Source organism: Panthera onca, chromosome A1 (assembly GCF_046562875.1).
Source record: "Panthera onca isolate mPanOnc1 chromosome A1, mPanOnc1 haplotype 2, whole genome shotgun sequence".
Classification (NCBI taxonomy): Eukaryota; Metazoa; Chordata; class Mammalia; order Carnivora; family Felidae; genus Panthera; species Panthera onca.
In genome coordinates this window covers 199,175,116-199,197,836 of record NC_138339.1, presented here as the reverse complement: position 1 = coordinate 199,197,836, position 22,721 = coordinate 199,175,116, and the positions used below count along the sequence as shown (strand labels likewise).

The 22,721-nt window shown below is 35.5% G+C and overlaps 1 protein-coding gene across 4 annotated transcripts in view; it reads right to left on the bottom strand.

Moving 5' to 3' along the window:
* Positions 1 to 208: 208 nt before the first annotated feature.
* The window catches only part of PCDH9 (protocadherin 9), a 916,519-nt gene continuing 894,006 nt past the window's right edge, over positions 209 to 22,721 (bottom strand). For all 4 annotated transcript variants that reach the window (XM_060637015.3, XM_060637018.3, XM_060637017.3 and 1 more), the window contains one exon: positions 209 to 2,491. In XM_060637015.3, coding sequence (XP_060492998.1) covers positions 2,118 to 2,491 — 374 coding nt within the window. In that variant the 3' untranslated portion in view covers positions 209 to 2,117. The remainder of the gene's footprint in view (positions 2,492 to 22,721) is intronic.

The following is a 22,721-nucleotide window of genomic DNA, read 5'->3' as shown; positions in this document are numbered from 1 at the left end:
TGACTAGAAAGTGAACTGAACTTCTCCATGAATTTCTCTAGAAAATGATTTCATAGACCAGAAGTTTAACCCTTTGAAATCGTATTTTCAGAACATAGGTATTAAACCCCTCAAAAGTCCGCCTTGATTTCTAATTAAGAGCTGATTTACCCACATATATTTATCCAACAATTAGAGTAGAAATTATCACTTTGGATGTTGACCAAGAATTAACACACTACAATCAGGAATTCAGAACATTTATTGCAAGAGCTGAATAATTGTAAATAACGTAGAACTGGCAAAGCAGTAACAAGGATAATTGTTTAGATATTGATTCTGTCAAAGTCATCAAACACCCCTCACAAACCGACAAAAATGTACTTCAATAAGCAATGCACCCCTACCCATTATTTTCCATTATACTGTGGAAAAACGTGAATTGCTATTTACAAAGTAATTTTATTTTTGGTAAGAACAAATTAACTATCAGATTAGCAAACCTTTTTTTTTATTTTTTATTTTATTATTTTTTTTACTTTTAAACTGATGTTGAACCGTGGCATTAAGATAACTTTCACTTCTTTCAATAAAGACATTTTGTTGCATGCTATTTATTTGTTTAAATCATCTGTCATGCCTTAACAAAAACCTCCTAAGAATGTTCGAATTTGGATTTGTTTGCACGTGCAACTGAGATCTTATGAACATTTGTTGTCACTCTGTTGGTTGGACCTAAGTGACAAGATGCTGGTACCTGCCAGGCATTGACCGACTATGATAACAAACAGTTAAACAGCAATAATTAGAGATTTATCCCTTTATTTCCCCCAACTAGCCTACCTGGAGAATGTTCTGTTACATCATGAAGGCACAACACATTAAATATTTTGTGGCTATGGTCTAACACTTGTGTTACAACAACATTATTGTATATGAGGATCAACACAAACTCTGCCATTTCAACAAAGTTGTAGACACACACTTGCCCGGTTGAAACTATTTTTGAATAGTAATTTTTCTTCAATATATGCTAATTTTGATACATTAGTTTTGTATGAGTGACAAGCACAGGATATTGTATTACTTGCTGAAGGATAACACTTTCCCATTACTCTCACACTTAATGCTACTGATTAAGTGATTTTGCTTTCACCTACTTTGAAAACAAGGATGTCAAGAAAATAGGTTCTGAGTTTCCAAGCTTTTGCAGAAGTCCTGTTCTTATATAAGGTTTTCATTTTATCTTTATTTTTTATAGAATCCCAGCATCATAAGCAATCACAAAAGAAGCAGGATTCCAGAACCTTTTTTTAAACACAAGCGTTTGAGATCCTTTGAACAATGTGTGTCAAGACGGACTACTAACGCAGAAACACCTCACTGAAAGAAACAACAAAAATAACGACAAAGAGGCAAATTAAGAAAAAGGAAAGAAGCAACCATAAAACACGGAATTATGCTACAACATTTTTTAGGTGAACATTGTAAGTACACAAAAGTTGTTAATAATAACTTGCTTCTATTTACAAATACTTTAACACTGATTGACTTACAAGTATCCACTAACGTTGTTAACAGCACAATAGGTTTAATGCTTAATCTTTTTAAGTTTCGTTTGAAGTATAATGTCAAGTATAGCAGTCCCAGCACAAATCAATGACAAAAAGAGCACAATTTTCTAACTGGATATGTTTGTCAGTCACTCTAATCCATGGAACTTTCTTACTCTCCAAATGCATATTCTATTGTTCATAGCAGCAGTCCAGGGTCAAAAGTAAAATGCAATTAAAAAAAAAAGAAAGAAAGAAAGAAAGAAAGAAAGAAAGAAAGAAAGAAAGAAAGAAAAGAAAAAAAAAGAAAAAAAGATATTTGCACAATGGAGTGATCATCTCTGGAGAGTTTAATCAATTCTAGTAAACAAGATCACGTGGCTAGTAGAACTATCTTCTTTTTTATGTTGTAAAATATTGTATCCTCCATGGTGCTAACACAAAGTTATGGATATCCCTGCTATAAAGGGGCATAGTTATAGAGATCTATTGAATACATAAAGCTCTGACACACACAGTATTAGCATGTCTATTTAGATTAAAGTTATTAGGTCCCATATAGCCTTTTGTTTTTTTTGTTTTTTTTTAGAGTTGGTGCTCCTTCGGACTCTCAATAGTACCTCCTGCTTGCTTATAAGACTTCAGATTTGCCAGAGGAATGTCTGTCATGTGGCTGCCATTGTTGAAATGGCCTTCATTGGAGCCATACTGCTTACGGTCATTGAACTGGTTCCTGTTGCTATCTTCTTTCCAGGCTCTGGTAAGGGTGTGCCCATTCACAAGCTTGTCCTTCTTGACCCATTCTTTCTGGGGTGCAAAGGTTGAGAGAGGAGATTTAGGGTGTTGATATGGGCCCAAGCCAGGAGGCATCCAGCAATTATCAGAGTGACCCAAAACCAAGCACTCTTGAGTGCACATCTCTGTGGCTTCAGCTAATCCTCGGGGACCCAAAGGCCCATCTACAGAGGGCAAGAGACAGAGAAAATAAGAAAAGAAAGTGGTTAGAACTGTAATTTAAAATTGTCACCTTTGAGAAGAAGTGCATTGGTGATTTCATTTTCTTATGAAAGTATAATAAGTTACGCAATTCAAAGAATTCAGTCTTTTAAGAGGAACAGAAGGAATCGAATTCCTTGTTGTGGAAGTAAGAATCATCTCTTTCCTTCAGCCTTCATTTATATTGAGAAACAGACATGAGTAAACAGATATACCCACAATACACCATTTCTGATCAACTGTTTCTGTGGAGTATGTATTGTTACTGATTTACCGTCTAATTCTCAACAAAAAGCCCTTATTCATGAAAAATTATGAAGAGTCGAAAATTTTTATGTGTGATGTTGAAAAATATGTAAATATGTAATGTACAACTCCATAAAAACAGAAAATACTTGAAATATAATATTAAAAAATAAATACTCTAAATGATTATATAAAATACCAGTTTTCCATAAAAACATGTTATTTTTATACAAAACCATACGAAAGTAATTGTGCAACATTTTTAAATTTAAAAAAATTAAAGCATATTTTAACTGTGTGTATTACTAAAGGAACACCTGGTCTGCTGCAAGCATTCTGAAATCCAAGTAAATAAAGAAGTCATTTGCATTCAAAGACAGCATTTGGTTGTTTCCAAACCTAACCTATTTTCTTTTCTTTTAAATTTTTTTAATGTTTATTTACTTTTGAGAGAGAGAGAGACAGAGTGTGAGTGGGGGGAGGGGCAGAGAGAGAGGAAGACACAGAATCCGAAGCAGGCTCCGGATTCTGAGCTGTCAGGACAAAGTTTGACCTGGGGCTGGAACCCAGGAACCACAAGATCATGACTTGAGTCGAAGTCGGACGCTTAACCCACCGAGCCACGCAGGTGCCGACAAGCCTAAACTATTTTCTATATTTCTAAGTGTATTAAATAAATTCACTAGAATGAAAGTCTAGCTAAGTTGCAAATTGGATCACATGGAGTCTAATATTCAGGGGGGAAAAAGTCATCGTAGATATTTATCTATTGGTTTGCTTGTTTTTCCTAGCAGGCAATCTACAACATATATTTTAACCTTCATTTCAAAAGTAAACTCTTTTCTGATTATATAAAGAGGAAATTAGCCCTTTACTGAAAAACAACAGCCAAATGATTTAGGAAAAAACTGTTTTGTTTTGTTTTCTTTCCCCTTGATTAAACAGTCAAGTGATAAGTGATAGGCTGGAAATTAGGAATTGATTTTACGAAGGAGGTTAAGTGGAGAGGCAAAAATGGCTGAGGCAAAAAGCATTTTCAAAATAGTCACCAGAATAAAAATGTAGAAGAAAATGAAGAAAACATTTCTGCAACTTTGCCTCATCAACAATTAAAACACTTAATCCGTTGATTGGAATGTATGTTTTTGCTAAAGCCCAAGTTAGCACTACTAACATTTTTAAGTGCCCCAAATTGTGCTTTTTAATTTTAACATCTTTTTGTCTTACTAATATTCCAGTTATTCCTTGCATATGAAAAAATTCCTGCTGAAATAGGTAACAGTTGATACAAATACCTGAGACCACAAAACACAAGCAACATCAGAATGGTCACCAGATGAGAAAAAAATGTGGCTAAAATTTACTCTTTCCTGCAAATTCAAATTTTAGTCATTTTAAAAATCTAAAACCTTCTCTTTAGAACAACTTTAAAATTCTTTCTCATCTGACCTGTATTTCCATCCCGCCAAAAGCAAACAGATTTATTTCGTTTAAACACACGCTCATTACTCAAAACTATTTCTGTCACAAACCTCCAAAGATTACTTACATCCTAGTATATTTAATTTGAACTTCTCTATGAGCCTTTCTTTGTCCTCAGAATTCTGCCCACCCTTCAAAAGTTCAAACTAATTTCTCCCTTTTAGGTTCAGTTTAGTGTGCTCAGTGATTCTGTATCCACAAAGCGAACACATTTTGCTCAAACCAATTCATGCTCCTTACATTGAGATCACAGGTTTAGAAGATGCTTTTTGCATGCTTTGGACCATTTTCATTTAATTACTTATTCTTTCAAGGTCAGCTTGCTTCCCAAGTACCAAAGCTAACTCCCACAACTACACCAATTCATATTTTGTGTGTACCTTGAAGATATCCACAGATCTCCTCTTAGTGATGAATGACAATTTTCCTAATTGAGCTTCCTCAACTCCTGCCTTAATGATACCTTTGTCTTTTGAGGGAGGTTCTGTACTTTCGTGAGTATCATTTTATTTTTGTTTTATCCCAACTAGATTTAAAATCCATTAATGGAAAAAAAAAAAAACGACTTCTCAGTCTTTTGATTCCTTATTGTGCTAAGCAACAGTGATGATCTATGAACAATGTTAATTGTTAATTAAAATTTTATGAGGTTGAAAATGTTCTGAGAAATAATTAAAAATATCCTCTGCTTAAAGGCAGACCTTAAGTAATTCTAATAGAAGATGCTGATTTCACAAACATCACACCAAAAGCTTCCTCAACAGCACATCTCTTTGCTTCACAATACTTTGTGACAGATAATAAATGAATTATTTAACTTCACTGTTAAATATATTCACTCCTTTCAAGACATCAATGGAGATAAAGTAATCACCAATTTGATGTGCAATCTGGCTTGAGGCCTCTAAACCAACCTTCGTTTTTTACTTTTCTAGAACCATTAAGTTTTTCTTTTTTTGTTGTTGTTGATATCTCAAAGGAAAACAAATAATTAGCTATCTCAGAAATATCAATAGAATCAGGTTTTTATTGAGTACATAAAAGGAAAGAATATGCAAGATTATTTTTGTTTTATTTATAAATATTTTTATTTATTTTTAATTTTATTCAAATCCAACTTAGTTAACATATAGTGTAATATAGCTTCAGGAGAAGAATTTAGTGATTTATCACTTACATATAACACCCAGCTCTCATTCCAACAAGTGCCCTCCTTAATGCCCATCACCCATTTAGCCCATCCCTCCACCCAACACCCCAACACCCCTCCAGTAACCCTCAGTTTGTTCTCTGTATTTAAGAGTCTCTTATGATTTACCTCCTTCTGTTTTAATCTTATTTTTCCTTCTCTTCCCCTATGTCCATCTGTTTTGTTTCTTAAATTCCACATATGAGGTAATCAAAAAGAATGAAATCTTGGCTTTTGTAACAACATGGATGGAACTAGAGGGTATTATGCTAAGCAAAAGAAGTAAGTCAGGGAAAGATAAGTCTCATATGATTTCACTCAAGATTATTTTTTAAAATAGCTTTATCCAACATTCATTATCCTCATATTAAATTAAGAAATTACGCAGGGGGCACTTGGGTGGCTCAGTCAGTTAAGCACCTGACTTTTCATTTAGGCTCAGGTCATGATCTCACAGTTTGTGAAATAGAGCACCATATGAGGCTCCATGCAGAGTCTGCTTGGGATTCTCTCTCTCTCCCTCTCTCTCTCTGCCCTTCCGCTGCTGACACACATGTTTTCACTCTCTCTCTCTCAGAATAAATACACTTTTAAAAATATTTAAAAAAAGAAAGATTACCCAGAGATTGAGAAAGTGTGTGTGTGTGTGTGTGTGTGTGTGTGTGTGTGTGTGTGTCAGAATATATGGATCCTAAGTCTTCAGCAATGAGTGACACATTTTAACAAATACTGTATTTTTTTTTTCAGAACTGGTAACATTTATTTATTCCATAAATATTTACTGAGCACATATTATATGCTGACACTGTGACAGGCACCAGGAATACAGCAGTGGTCAAAATAGATGTCAACACTGTCCTCATAGAGTTTTCAGGTTACCCTGGGAATTTTTAAAATTCTCACTACTTCTATTTTACAAGCAGTGAACAAAGAGGGAAGAAAAGGGTATCCTTAAGAAGGAACAGGTGTCATTAGCAGTCAACTGATTTAGGAAGGCTTGTCTCTTTGCAAGGTAACAGATGGACTTTTTTCCCTATTACATCATTTCTACCTTTTTCTGAAAGTTCCTCTTACAGATAATTGACAATTGAAGACATCTACAGTTATGAGTACTATACAAAATCCTGACTGGTAAGAAAATGAGCTTCTTTCCATTAAATAATATCAATCGCTCTTTGCGAATTCTACTTAGATTTATTCGCACAAGTAAATTTGAAGGCTTTTGATAAAATGCATAAATATATTTCCAGACATTTGTAGATTCTTAGGTAAGTCTTTCAGGTAGCTGATTCCTGTATAAGACTGAAAGATCCACCGCAAGGTGGAACACAACACAACACTTGAATGAAAGCCAGAAGTCTGTGTTCCTTATGGCTCTAAAAGAGAAAAGGCCACGGGGCAGGGCAGCACAGAAGGTTGCACCAGGAAAAGGTGAAAAAGGGGGAATTTCAGGGGGGGCGTTTATGCCTGGCAGACAGGATGGGTGGGGTGAGCTGGTTCCCTGGGTTGTCTGTGGACTGATGAATTTGAATAATTTCTCACATTCTAGGGGAAAGGGGCTGTCTGAAGTTGTCTGGTATGTCACCCCTGGGCAATTAAGGAGGGTGCATAATGATCTAGGAGTGTGAGGTCTCTAGAAGGGAAGTAATGTGTGGTGTGGGATTATTCAAGGGGAAGTGACCAGACTTTTGCCAGGACCTCAGCACTCACTCAACACAGCATTAAAGAAAAAACATAAGTATATGAAATTGTATGACACAAATTTTCTTATATGCTTGAACCACATGGTTGGGAAATATACTTTGCTTTATGTTTTGGTTAAGTTTTATTTAGGGACATGACACTGAATAAGGAAATTTTTACTTGTTTTATTTGGGCTTATATTTAATCACCAGTAGTTGCCTTGATGTTAAACAACAACAAACCACCCCCTACTCCTGGGTTTTATTTTGGAAAATAACAATGCTTCCAAATTGTCATGATTTGGTAAGAAGGGGAAAAAAACACATTTTTTAAATTAGGGATTATTAAAGGGAAAACAGTCACACCTCTGGTTCCCTAAAAGTCCCTGTTCTTTAAAAGTTTACAATCAGGGGGCACCTGGGTGGCTCAGTTGGTTAAGTGGCTCTTGATTTCGGCCCAGATCGTGATCTTAGAAGTCGTGAGTTCCAGCCCCAGGTCAGGCTCCGCACTGACAGCGTGGAGCCTGTTTGTCATTCTCTTTCCCTCTCTCTCTGCCCCTCCCCTACTTGCATGCTCTTTCTCCCAAGATAAATAAACTTTAAAAAAATTATAAAAAAAGTAAAAGCTTATAATTGGAATCATGCTAACCGTGGAAGAGTTACCATTCATTGCTTTCATTTTTAGATACAATGACTGAATTGTTTTGTACTTTTTAAAAGGAGAAACACATTCTTTATAAAGCACTGATATTGAATACTGTCACTTCCCAAAATATGATTAAAAACAATCAACCTATAATTCTCCATCAAATATATAGCACTTAAAATACCAGGACATTTTTGCTAAAATATGAAAAATATAGGCACTAAAATATTGCTCTTCATCTTTGACCATAATTATTTTTAATATTATCATAATAAGTAATTATCTTAAGTGATGAATAATATTTTCCATTCATAAGTTCCCTCAACAAGTGAATATTGAATATCTATCATGTACCACACATATCAGATACTACGCTGGATTCTTAATAAATGCCTTAAGATTTTATGCGTGTACATGTGTTTGTGTGCACATGTGTTTTTCCCATTTCTCCAATTTTTTACACATTTTAATGTCCTACTTGTGCTACCTCATACAATATCTGTTTAGAACCCAGGTCAGGATTCTGAACTGCACATACATTATTTTCTACAATTTCAGCATTGCACCAAGTTATTTCCTTTCTCTTAAAAATAATTAAAATCCACATCATGATTTTTCTAAGACTGAAACATTTATTGATTTTTTTAAAAAAACTAAATTATTTGTTCCCTTTCACAATCTGCAATCTATGGGTTTGGTTATCATTCCAGGTTTTTGAATGTATAAAGACACGAGGGCTGATAAAACTGTACAAGCCATCTGTCTCTGCATTTAAATGTTGAAAGCAAATACAAAAGCACATAACCAAAAGCTTGAAAGTTGTCTCAGTTAATATTTATATCAGGTGTCAGTGTATTTCCCTCTCCACCTTTGCATAGCTCACCTTCTCACTCAAAACCCAACAAAATACTTTTTCTATGGTTAGGCATCAATAGCTGTCAGAGAGCTGCTTGAATTGCTGAGTTTTAAAGACGTGAGTTTAAAATGTGAAACGATCCAAGTTAATGGATCTCCAGCTATACCTAAGTGGTAGGATAGCTGAATGGGTCTTGATCTCATTTTATTATACCCAGAGGCAGAACCGTTACTTCATTGATTAACTCAACTGCTGTAATTAACAAGTACCTTCTGGCTTGTGGTCCACCTACTTTTCAACCTGAGGACTTGAAACCTTTTAATTCCAAAGCTTGGAACTGATATTTTTTTTAAAAAAATCATGATACCTTTCCTATTCCTGGTTAGGTTTCATACTATATGAATATTTGGCCTTTTATGTGAATGAATTTTCTCTAGAATTTTTACTGTGGGGTAAAATATGATTAAACAGACTACCAGGATTGAATTGCAAAAGAGAGGAGTCATTTTTATATCATTTGGGATCAAACTCATCCCATTTCACTCAATTTTTCATTTCACTTGATTTTTATGATAGAAAAATACATCTTCTATGCAGAACACATCTGATTCTCATGTTACAATGGCCTTTTTTGTGGTAAGAACATATATCAGTATTTTTATGCAAAACATTTGTTCTTAAGTTCAATTTTGCTGATTTCCCCAAGATTTTATGGTAGCAGGTAGGAAGTTCACAGAGCTGTGCATCACTAAGCACTTTACAGTGAAGGAGGCATCCCCAGATTTGGATTGGCTGCAGCAGTTTCCCAGATCTCTAGGCAAATGATAAAATTTCTTCACTTGTTTTAAATAAATTTCCATTTTACGTAGACTTTCATCCTATAATTTTGCTTTACACTTGCTGTTATTAATATACTGTGAAAAATCTTATTTTTCATGATTGCTCTTTGCCTTAATCAATTTTCCTATAATAAAATTTCAGGGAAACAAATACTTTCACCCACTACATTTGAAGTTAATTTTAGCATCTCTAAGAGACCAATACAAAAACATCAGTATTTTTGCTAGCTCATTCTCACCCTCATTTTCAGCTTATGTCTATCATTTTTCTCTTTTCCCTTCTTTGCTTTCTTTCTTTTTCTTTCTTTCTTTCTTTCTTTCCTTCTTTCTTTTTTCTTTTTTTTGTTTTCTGGCACGATGTAACAGTGTAACGATTTCTTATCATCGCTGTGGATTACCTTGAATGAAAAGCTGAAGCTAAATGCTTATGCTTATGCAAATATGGAGGGACCTGAAAAATGGGTCAAATTCATTTGCTAGGCATCCCTCCTCTCTACTATTCTATCACCACTTACTATATTTATTGAACAGTTGCTGTTAAAAATCAAATCAATTAATTTGCTTCCCATCTAAACTATGGCCAAAATTAATTTCAAATATGAGAGCTGGCATGAGAAACAGAGGAACTTGCTTAGCATTACCCACATTCCCTTTTGAGACATCATTCTACTTCAGATCACAATACACAATGCCACATCAAAATTTTTAAATCAATGTCACATGGGAATAAATATCAGTTATTACTCTTCTATATAGAAAAACAATCAAAAAGTATAATAAATTACATTGCCATTAATGTTGCCATTCCATTGGCATACGAAATAGTGCAGCACAGTTATGTGGACAGTCTGAGTCCCAACAATAGATCTGGCAAATTTGAACACACTTATGGGAAAAATATTTTTCATTCATTCACTCAACAAGCTTTGTTTGATCATGTTAGGCTCAAGAGATTGCTAAATAGAATATCTAAAATCAGAACCATCAGGTCACACGGATAGCTAGGTCAAACAGAAATAGATTTAAGTCACAGTCAAACAATGAATGAATATAGACTTTGTGAAAGTAATTTTAGATTCCTAAAAGATTTTAGCTAGTCCTAGTTTGTCATCTATAAATTAAGAGTAAGAGACTAGCTTTTCATGCATGACCTCTACCACTTTCTTATTCTCTCATCAAATACCACTGTGGTTTGCCATAGATAATCAAACTTTTCAGTGTTGTTTTCATTTTAGTTATGAGAAGCCCCAGACAGAGCAAAGAAATTATAAATCAATTTTTCCCGTAGATTACTGTATTATTTAGGTCACATTCAGTTTTTTGAATGTGAAACTATATTTAGAACAAGTATTTATGTTTCTAAATCTAAGTAAAAAAAACCCTAATGATTTAGTCAGAGTTTAGCTTATAGCTCAGATTTAAACGCTACATCGAGACTGCACCTACAGTTACCTTGAGAAGCAAATGCAAAAAAAAAAAAAAAAAAAAAAAAAAACACACACAAGCAGGATTTGACAAAACCTTTGGTTAACAAGTAAACAAGGATTAAATGTTTTACACATTCCTCATACAGATTTTTTTCCTTGGTCACAGATGAAAAGTCAACATTTGCAGATGGAGACGGTCCAAATACAATAACACACGGCCGGCCCAAGCAGCAGATTCTCTGAGGGAGAGGATATTGCTATTTGGACAGACTTTATAGCTCACAAAGAATGGAGAACACTTCCTTATAAGTCTTTAGCTTTCTTCTGCATGGCATAAATATCAGCTGCCTTTTTCTCACCTGCAAAAGCTAACCGCTGAAAAGAAAATTATCAGAGATAATGTCATTTATTAACTATTATTAATGTTTGATGTTGCAATCAGTTGAATAAAAAGGTCTAAGGTTATTCACTACCAAATTTTGACCAAACTGCATGATGTGAAATATCGTATTTATATTATCGCTGATCATATTTAGTTTCTACTATAGTTTACCACATTTTTGATTATATTTAATATCTTTCATTTTAAATACTCATTCTCATATTAATGTTTCCTGAATTATTCTCCATTGCTTGGAATTTGCATTATTTCTCAAAAAAATGTAGTGTGGCTTATTTAATGTGCAAGAGACTTTAAGGAGCCAATCTAAGGTATTGAGAAATGAAGTAATTTTTTACAGATTTATTTCAGGCCAAGATCCAAATGTAAAACAGAGAAGCGGCCTATGTAATCTTCCATCTCCTTAAAAACATTCTCAGCTGCTTATCTAAAAACCAGGCCAGGAGTATAAGTATTGACTAAGACAATGGCCAAGGGGACAATGCAGACATAATAAAGTCATTTATCAACTAATAAAGTTGGCTTTTAGTTAAATAAAGAGAGATTATCAGGTAGGCCTAATGTCATCTTGTGAGCCCTTGAAAAGCAGGGGATTTTCAGCAGCAGGTAGCAGAAGGGAGCTCATACTCAAAGCACAAGAAGGATTCAATGGGCCATTGGTGGCTTTCAAAATAGAAAAGACCACACAGAAAGGATCTGAGAGCTGCCTCTAATGGCTGAGAGCAACTCCAGCTGGGCAGTCAGTAGGACAATAGGGATCTCAGTCCTACAATGAGAAGGAACAGAATTCTGCCAACAACAGAGTTGTTTTAGCTAACAGAGTTAGCTAAAAAAATGGATTCTTCCTCAGAGACTCCAGAGAAGGGTTCAGTCCAGCTGATACCTTGATTTCAGCCATGGGAAACCCTAGGCATACTGAGCCCACTTGGACTTATGAGATAGTAAGTGGACAGAAGCAGAGATAATACATTTGTATTGCTGTAACCAGCTAAATTGTGGTAATTTGTTACTCAGCAATAGAAAACTAATAGAACATCTGTCGTTTACTCAAGACACACAGTCAGTCAGCAAGTTCTTTAGTCTACCTACTTCCCTGAAAACCCACCAGCTCAAACCACTATTATTTCCTAACAGGACTCCCTTTTTCTTTAAGCTCAATCCCCAATGTGGGCCTCGAACTCACAACCACAGGATTAAGAGTCTCATGCTCTACTGACTGAGCCTTCTTCTACTCTTTTGAAATTCTATTCTCCAATCTTTAGAGTCATCTATATATTTTAATTAAGTGATAGATATAGATAGATAGATATAGATAGATGATATAGATATAGACAGATACAGATATATAGATATAGATAGCCCTTCAGGCACCTGGGTGGCTTAGTCAGTTAAGCGTCCGACTTCGGCTCAGGTCATGATCTCGCAGTTTGTGAGTTCGAGCCCCACATCGGGCTCTGTGCTAATAGCCCAGAGCCTGGAGCCTGCTTCGGATTCTGTCTCTCCCTCTCTATCTGCACCTCCTTCACTCACACTCTGTCTCTGTCTCTGTCTCTCTCTCTCTCTCCCTCAAAAATAAATAAACATTAAACAAAATAAAAAAAAAAAAGATATAGATAGCCCTTGAACAACATGAAGGTCAGAAGCATTGACCCTCATGCAGTCATATGACTTTTGACTCCACCAAAACTTAACTATTAATAGCCTACTGTTAACTATAAGCTTTACATAATACAGTTATTATAACTGTTATAGTTGATTAACACACATCTGTATGTTGAGGTATTATATGCTGTATTCTTACAATAAAGTAAGCTAGAGAAAAGAAAATGTTAAGAAAATCATAAAGAAGAGAAAATACATTTGTAGTACTGTACTGCGTTTATCGAAAAAAATTCATGTATAAGTGGACCCACACAGTTCAAACCCATGTTGTTCAAGGGTCAGCCAGAGTTGTAAGTACATAACTAATATACTTATATTAGTCTCCTATTTCTGCTGTAACAAATTACCACAAACTTAGTGGCTTAAAGCAACATAAGTTCATTCAATTACAGTTCTGGAGGTCAAACGTCTGAAATCAATTTCATTAAACTGAAGTCAGCATGTCGACTGCAATGCTTCCTCCTGGAAACCCTGTGGGGAGAATCCATCCCCTTTCCTTCTTTCAGCTTCTAAAGGCATCCATGTTTCTTAGCTTCTGGGTCCTTCCCCCATTCTCAAAGCACATCTCTCCAATCTCTGCTTCTTTTATCACATCACCTCCTCAAATTCTTCCTGAATTCCTCTTATAAGGACCATGGTAATTACATAATACTTAGGTGGATAATCCAGGATAATCTCCTCATTGCAAAATCCTAAATTTAGTCACATCTGCAAAGCCCCTTTGATAACATTGTCACATGTTCTGGGGACTACGATTTAGGTACATTTGGGGACTATTCAGCCTAACTCGATATTTAGAGCAGAATACCTCACTCTTTTGCTTCGCATCACATCAGAGTAAAAGACAGGGTCCTTTCCATGGCTCAAAAAGTCTCACATGATCTGGCTCCTGCCCAACTCTCTGATCTCGTATCTGCCAACCCTCCCACCTGTTCTCCTGTACCCTATCTTACTATGCTACACTCACTTTCTTGCTGTGTCTCAAATACACCAAGATCCATGAGGTCTCAGGGTCTCCGGATTTGCTATGATTTCTGCTTGGGATATCTTCTTCTCATTGGCTCTGGAGAAACTCACTCACTTAATTTAGATGTTTCCTCAAATTAAATTCTTCATAGAGGCATTTCCTGAGCTCTTTATTAAATATATACACACACACACACACACACATATATATATATACATATATATATACACATGTATATATATGTGTATATATATACATGTGTATATATATATGTGTATGTATATATATGTATGTGTATATATATATATATATATATATATATATATATATATGTGTGTGTGTGTGTGTGTATCCCCTACCCAGTCACTCTCCATTTCCTTACCCAGCTGAGTTCTTAGCACTCATTGCTACCTGTCATAATATATTTATTTGTTAATGATCTAGCTCTAAGAGTAGAATCTAAGCACCACAATGCCAGGTAATTTGCTTTTTGATAACTGCATCCACAACATGTGTTACTATGGTCTGGAACATTATAGATAATTTCTGGATACATTTTTTTTAAACAAAACAAATAAATGAAGCTTGTTCTGAGTCCTCAAATCAGCGAACTAACATAAAAACTGTATGTAGAATATTATGTGACAAGTAATTTACATTTAGAAAAATAGTGATCCAATAGTTTTTACCTGTACATGAGAAACACTGCTAAGAGTTCATAGCATAAAATTTCACTAAGATAATACTTGGAACATATAAATGGCATTAATAAATGAAAGAAGCTGCATTCAAAAGCACTTATGCACTATCCTACTTTGGACTTGAAGCAAGTGAAATGTTCCAAAGTGAAACATAATTAGGTTGCTTCCTATATCCTATCAAACTACTTTATCATGCCAGAAAATTCGTAACTCCTTTAACCATCAGAGCCCTTTAGATGTCTTCAGAAGTCCAGATTCACAGAATACATAACAAAATAATTCTTTAAAGCCTGAAGACACCAAAGTAATTATTAGCAATTATTCTAAAGCAGAGCCCTAATGAGAAGCAGATAATTGTGTAGGATTTAGCTCTTTGATACAGGTATGCTCAGGTAAATGGGATGCCATTTAGAAAAAAAAAAAAGTTGATTAGGGAATGTATTGAAAACTTAAATGTAGTTTAGCCTCTGTAAATATATTGGCTTACAATTATAAGAGATGAAATTATTGTTCACAAATTTTAGGGGATAAGGTGATTTTAAAAGAAGCTAATATGTCACATTAGATTACATATAGAATGTCATGGTAAAATTCATTGCTTAAATTCAGTTGTACATAAAGAAAACCTACTCTAAAAATGAGAAGTTTAATGTTATATTTTGAAAGAATCTCCTAAGGGAACTGTTGAAAATAGGATTACTTCATTATTGAAAATGGCCTGTATAATAGACTATTGTGGAGAGAAATCTTGCCCTCTCAGGGTGATGCATAGAATTACCCATTCCAATCTAAAATGTCTGTTTATCTCTGGATGCACCTTGCAAATCCAGAGAAATTACTTCATTAATATCAGTCTTTGAAAGATAAATTTCTCTCTTAAAATAATAAGAATTACATGTGAATTTTATAACATCTATGTAAATTTGGCTGAGATTTCCTGCATTATTTTCTGCTCTGCCTATTGCCAATCAGAGACCATAGTTTTCTGACACTAGAAAACATCTCTTTAATATTTTGATGTTACAGGTAGTTGACCCTAAGTCCCAACTATTCAACAGATCATAATGTTGACATATTTATCATAAAAAAATCACTGTCATGATGATTTTATGTTATGAGACATACGTCATTATCATTCTTCAGAGATAGAAAAAAATTTGTTGTAACATCAATGTGCTTTAATATCTAATAAAAAATATTTACAAATTTCTCACGATTAAGCTGATGTGTACATGCAAAATTTTAGGCAGACTCTTGGAATTAAGTTTCACAGTGAATATAAGAAAACAAAATAGGGGAGAGGGGCTGCCATTAATTCTATATCTAGGGAAAAAATCTTGGTAAGCAAAATTTGACCTTATCTTCTGAGGGGTCATCTTTTTTCTTCCTCTGGGTTACTTCAATAATTTCTTTGGAGGAGTGGTCACAATCACATCTGCTTCCTATCTAGGTCTCCTGTCCCTTTGCAATTAAATATGTTTTTTATTATTTTTCCAATATGTCTCACGAAAATGACCTGTCTCTCGGGCATAATTGGTGGTTGGCTATTCTGACAAACTCATTAATCTTATAATGTCATCGACTAACACGCTAAGTGTTATCCTTTGGAAGAAAAGCTACACGTCAGTAAAAGCCAGATAAAGATGCTTTAGTCTGCACATTGGAAGGCTTGAGACATGATGGCAGATGAATAGAGAAGGCTTGGAGGCATCCGTCAAATCATAACGTGAAAATATGCCTCTCCATGAGCTGGCAGAGCTTGGGTACCTTTCAATGTCCTGGCATGGAAGAGATGGCACTCAAAAGGATTCCCTCAAAAGAGTTTAATGAAGGAACTCTGTGGAGTATGGGCTGGGGAAAGAAAACCAATAAAAAGTAGAGAGGGAAGCAAGGACCTGGAAAAGTATGATGTTATTACCACTCCTATATCTAAAGGGGTAATCAACAGGGAGGGCGGAATGGCCCTGGAATCTAGAAAGAACTATGGAAGATCTGGAAGAAGGTATTCAGGAAACCAGAGAGTGAATAGACAAGATAAATGGTAATATAAAAGATAAGTACAAACACGGGAGAGTCTTTGTTTCTGTTTCTTTTGTGAATCACTAGATACAAAGCCAATAAGTATCCTTCCAACTGAAATCCAACTGTAAAGTCTTCACTGGTCTAGACACATTTTCAAATTCCTTTATGGTCATCCACCGTAAATCCAAGTGTGATCAGTTTGGAAACATTACTTCCTACTAACTATGCATAATATATGAGCCAACAATAAGGATAATAACTCAGAATAAATATTATTTAAAAATTCAGGGGCACCTGGGGTGGCTCAGTTGTTTGTGTCTGATTTCAGCTCAGGTCATGATCTCCCAGTTCGTGAGTTCAAGCTCCACATCAGGCTCGTTGCTGACAGTGCAGAGCCCATTTCAGATCATCCGTCCCTCTATCTGCCCCTCCCCTGCTTGTGCTCTCTCAAAAATAAATAAATCATTAGTAAATAAATAAATAAATAAATAAATAAATGAAAATTCAGAGTAACTGGGTCCTCTGTCCCTCCCCCTCTTTGCCCCTCTCCTGCTTGTGCTCTTTAAAAAAATAAATAAAACATAAAACATAAATAAATAAATAAAACATAAATAAATAAATAAATAAATTAATTAAAATTCAGAGTAACTGTGTGACTTGGTAAAAAGAGAGTTAATATTTGTAATATTTTAGTAAAAATTCTTCAAATGTTGCACTTCAGATTCTCACCAAAAATCTCATTCTTTGTATATGTGAATCATAACAAAAATAACTAACCTAGTATATTTTCATCGAAAGTAAAAATTATTGGTAAATTTCATAAGTTGTAGTTTCTATGTCTTTTTGACTTTATGCAGTAAAGTATGGTTAAAACATTTGATTCTTGTTTCAAGTTCTTGAGTTGGCCTCTGTGCCTCAGTCTACCACATCAATAAAACCACAAGACAGCTGGCCCTTGCCAAACATTATCAATACTGCTTAGGATGTCAGTTAGTTTCTGTCTAATAGAAGTGACCTGCACAATGAACCTTTATTTTTTAATCTGGATGACAGTCAAAGGTTCTGAGATCTGTGAACCTTTGGCAAGATTTATAAAGTTAAGTTGTCATCTAGAACAACTGGTGTGGCTTTGGTTCAAAATCAATCACTAAGAGTATTTTGTATCTGGCTGAAATACTCCAAAATGTTCTCCCTGTCAGCATGGAATGTAAATAGAAAAACAAAAGCATATTTCATAATCATGTTAAAACTAATAAATTACTTGAAGTTACTCCTTGGGACCCACATATATGTGTATATATACATTTATGTACATATACACATGTGTAGACATATATGTGGGTACATATATAAATACACATATGTGTGTATATACAGATATCATTATTTTTGCTAATATAACTATACAGTGTAAGTCTTATTTACATTCACCAAGCCTCATTTTCCTAAAAGATGACAAAGATGAGAGAAGATTAAGTGGTGTTAGTGGATTAAATAGACTACTTAAGATCACATATTGCTTGAGCATCCTCCCTTCAAGCAATACCACTGAACCAAATTTTTTTCTCTCAGAGTGTTTCTCAGTGAATCAAAAGCATTTTCCTCTCAGGTGAATAAACACCTTATGCAGAGCTAAAGAAGTATACTTTGTGTTTCTACACAATCATGCCTGATTGGGTTCCTGAAGCAAAGTATGAATATATACCAGTGACTACAAACTGTCCTTCAAATTCTTTGACATAATGTTGAAGAGAGCCAAAGTCATGAACCAGGAAATATATCAAAGATTTTCCTCAAATGAGGGTATTAATTTGCCATTACATTTTTTTTTCTTGTGGTAAAATAAAGATTCAATGATTTTTTTTTTTAATTTGCTTGTTTGCAGGGGATGAGAGGTTGATGTCTAATTCATTTTACAAAGAGCTAGAAATGACTACTATAAACTATATTTTCCTTATGTAAAGATTCATTTTTTAAATTTTTTAATGTTTATTTAATTTTGAGAGAGACAGAGACAGAATGCGAGTGGGTTGGGGCAAAGAGAGACGGAGGCACAGAATCTGAAGCAGACTCCAAGCTCTGTCAGCACAGAGCCTGACATGGGGCTCGAACTCACGAGCTGTGAGATCACGACCTGAGCCAAAGTCAGATGCTCAACCGACTGAGCCCCGCAGGCACCCCAAGATTCATTTTTAAAGTTGGTATCCAGGTGAATGAGTAGGGATGAAGGTCAAGGCGACAATGAGAACTTATTTGTACTTATATTAATTATTCTTGGTTAATGATCATCACTACTATTTTAGGAGCTAAAGCTGTTTGAAAGTGTGTTATTTGGCTGGCTACCTATTCCAATGCCCTCTGAATCCCTAAGAGGGTCAGGTCAATACAAGAAATTCAAAGCTGCTTTCATTTGTTTAATTAAAATAGTCATTATAAATGAACAGATTGTGTTTGTAAACTTATAGAGATTTAAAAAAAACTTACTCTTTCTAATTGCTACATGACAAGATAAGCAGTCTCTATGAGCGTTTTCGGAACTCCTGCAAGACTTGAAATTACTATTTAATGTTCTCTCCTTCTGGGCTGCTCAAAGTCTCTGCACGCTATCTCACTGTAGTTCACTTTTGTTTCTTGTGATTCTTTGTTTCTTCCCTGTCTGAACACCTCAGCATCTTCAGTACACAGCTACAGTGTCAGCAGACTAGAGATGTCTAGGCCTGTAGTGTTACTGCCTCACCAACTATTACTAAATCAAAATTATCAGTGAAGACTGATCAAACGACCCAGATTACATTAACAGGCTCTCACATTTTGGGAAGCACCAATTTTGGGATTATTTTTGTTATTTGGAATTGCTGCTAAATTGAAGTCACATTATTTTTGCTGTTTTTCTGAAGGACACACTGGAGTTTTTAGACTTTATTTTACTTATTTATTTATATTTTGAAACAGAGAGAGCAGGTGCCCAGAAGAGGTACAGGGAGAGGGACACAGAATCTTAAGCAGACTCCACGCTCAGTGCTGAGCCTGATGTGGGGTTCTATCTCATGATCCTGAGATCATGACCTGAGCCAAAATCAAGAGTTGGACGCTTTACTGCCTGAAGTCACCCAGGTGCTCCCATGCTGGATTTTTTTTTAATTCCTTTCCATAAGAAGACTTTCCTGGATCCAAGTATTTGAGTACCTAACAAAATGTACCAAATGAATGGATAGAAGCCAAGCCATTCCATTCTCTCTAGTTATCTCAGTGACAGATGTATATTAACCTATGATCATTTTGGCTGAGACGATCAGTATTGATTGTGAAAATGGCCACAACTCAGTTTGTGACACACAGATACTGCCTAAGTGTTTAAAGGCATGAATCAAAAATCTGACACAGTTAAGTTCAACTTGAGTGGCAGCACTTAGTGCGACGTAGGGACTGGAAAATAGGCTGGATTTGAGGTAAGCTGGCAATCTATCCCTGTTTATGATTTAACACCGTGCACTGACACATCTTTTTTTCGAGCCATCTGCTTCCTTCATATCATTAGAGAACAAGGCATAGGCCACATTTCCTCTGTTTATTTAACAGCATGCTTATTAGTGACTGCATGCATACCAGCCTTATTAATTCAAGAACTTGTGTTTTCAGATAGGAAAGTGTGCTATATGGATGTTGGAAATGATATATTCCAGGAACCAATAAGGTTAAGTTTTCTGAAGTAGATCCAATGATTTCATAATTAGTATTTGGTGTACATTTCAGTTTCATTTGCATATGCACATATGTTCATTCTTAAGCTTTGCTAACAAAACTAGATGTATGAAAAATCTCTACATATTTCATGTCCAAATGGATTACAAAAACTATGGCCTGGTAAAGCTCTCTGGCTATTTTTCTTTCTTCTTCTTCTCTTTTAAAAATCATCCAGTCATACTTAACAGGAAAATTCCTCCACTGTGAATTATGATATTTCATGAGTTTCCATTTTTAAAGCAAAGTATAGTTTTAACAGAACCATTAAGTGAGATCAGGGGTAAAGGAATTACAGCATTCCCAAGCGTTAACATATTCAGTGTTTCCCTTTCTTACAAGAACAGCAGTGCAGATGTTAATTATAATATACAGGAATGACCTGTCAAGACACCTAAAATCCTTGGTCTTTGATCCTCTGGTCCTGTGCCGGGTTTGATGACTGGCTTATGAAGGAAAATAAGGAAATGGATCTCTAACAATCATTTTAAATGAGCTCTTCATCTCCCACCCTTTCCAGAACATCTGGCTTAACCTCAAAAATTGGAACGATTGTAAAATTTTCATTGAGAGAGTCTGCTGTTGCACTTTAACCAGCTACTTACCCTTCCACTACTGGACTCAATTATTAAGGAACAATTCCAGCACAGTGAGCTGTTTGGAGGCAATAGCTGTTAAGTGTGTGTGCCCACACACACAAGGAGAGATCCCAAATAACAAAAATAATAATATCACAGTACTTATATAATAAAATAAAATAAATCATAGTGTCACTGGAGAAACAAAGAGGTGTTTGGTTTCATTTTAGGGAATTAAAGAGTTTGCTCCTTTGGCTTTTCTCTTGTCATTTGAATCATTGCTTCTAAAGCACAGATTTTATGGGCAGTGTGGAGATTCTTTTATGATAAACTGATTTGCATTTTAAATATTTTCATTGGTTTTGTTTTGTTTTGTTTTGGAACTTGCATATTTGGAACTCACATTCTAAGTAGGTGTTGAAGTGAGTGCTTAAGGCAAAATTCAGGGGTAGTCAGAAGGACCCTGGCAGCCCCCTCAGCCTGTCAAGTTGGTTGAGTTATAAGGAGCATGAGGGACCCGGGGGAACAAGCATTTGTTACTGTCCAGGGAGGAATTACTAGTAGAATCACCTGGGCTATTTTTTTTTTTTAATTTTTTAATGTTTATTTATTTTTGAGAGACCGAGACAGAGCTTGAGAGGGGAAGGGCCAGAGAGAGCGGGAGACACAGAATCCGGAGCAGGCTCCAGGCTCTGAGCTGTCACCACAGAGCCCACTGCGGGGCTCAAACTCACAAACTGTGAGATCATGACCTGAGCCGAAGTCGGACACTTAACCGACTGAGCCACCCAGGCACCCCTCACCTGGACTATTTTAACTACCTCTATCTCCTGGCTATTTCTCCATCTTGGCTCAGCAAGTGTAGCTGAAGTTGTATTGCTAAAATGCACATGCCTACACAGGATGCGACTTCGTTCTCTGAAACAGTGGTGACTTTTGGTTGCAATTCTTTCCCAGCTCCTCCCTCCTTTCTTTTGTTTTTTCCTACAGAAGGTCTGTGAAGGAGGAAGAGCAGAGTGCTCTCCAGAAGAACAGCAAACTATGAAAGACCACATGAAACCTGTGAGGCTAGGCGTTCCTAAGAGAATACCTCCGGGGCCATGACATGCACCATCTCCCTCCACTCTCCTGCCATGTCCTTCCCTTCACAAGATGGAAAAAGGTAGATACGTAGGTGGATAATGTAGATAAGATGAGATGTTTTCGAATTGTTGGAGAGAGATAGTACAGAGCATCTCCCTTGGCCCCATCATTTTCATTAGGTGAGATGGGTCGAGAGAGGTAAAGTGACCTGCCAAAAGTCACACAGCTCTTTAGAACCAGGCCATGATTTAGAGCTTCCAATTCAAAACAAACAAACAAACAAACAAACAAACAAACAAACAAAAACAGTGCTGCATGCTGCTGCTTCTCTGTCATTGACAGAGGACATCAAATTTTAGATTAATAATGGTATTTAAAACAAGCATTATAAAATAAAATAAACTCCATATGTCAGTTAGAATAGTCTAAAGTGCAGGTGCAACCATAAGCCATTCCGTGGAATGAAAACACTTCAGAAAGTAGGATAATAGCCAGTGCAAGGATGGCGCGGAAAAATTGGCTGCAAGGTAAAGTATTACAAAAGTGGAATTTCGTAAGCAAATAGAACAAAGTAACTTCCTAAACACAGAAATACACTGCCTATAAACTGGGATTATTCGTAACACGTAGATTAATACAATTCACCAAGTAAGCATTTAGAAGTGATAGGTT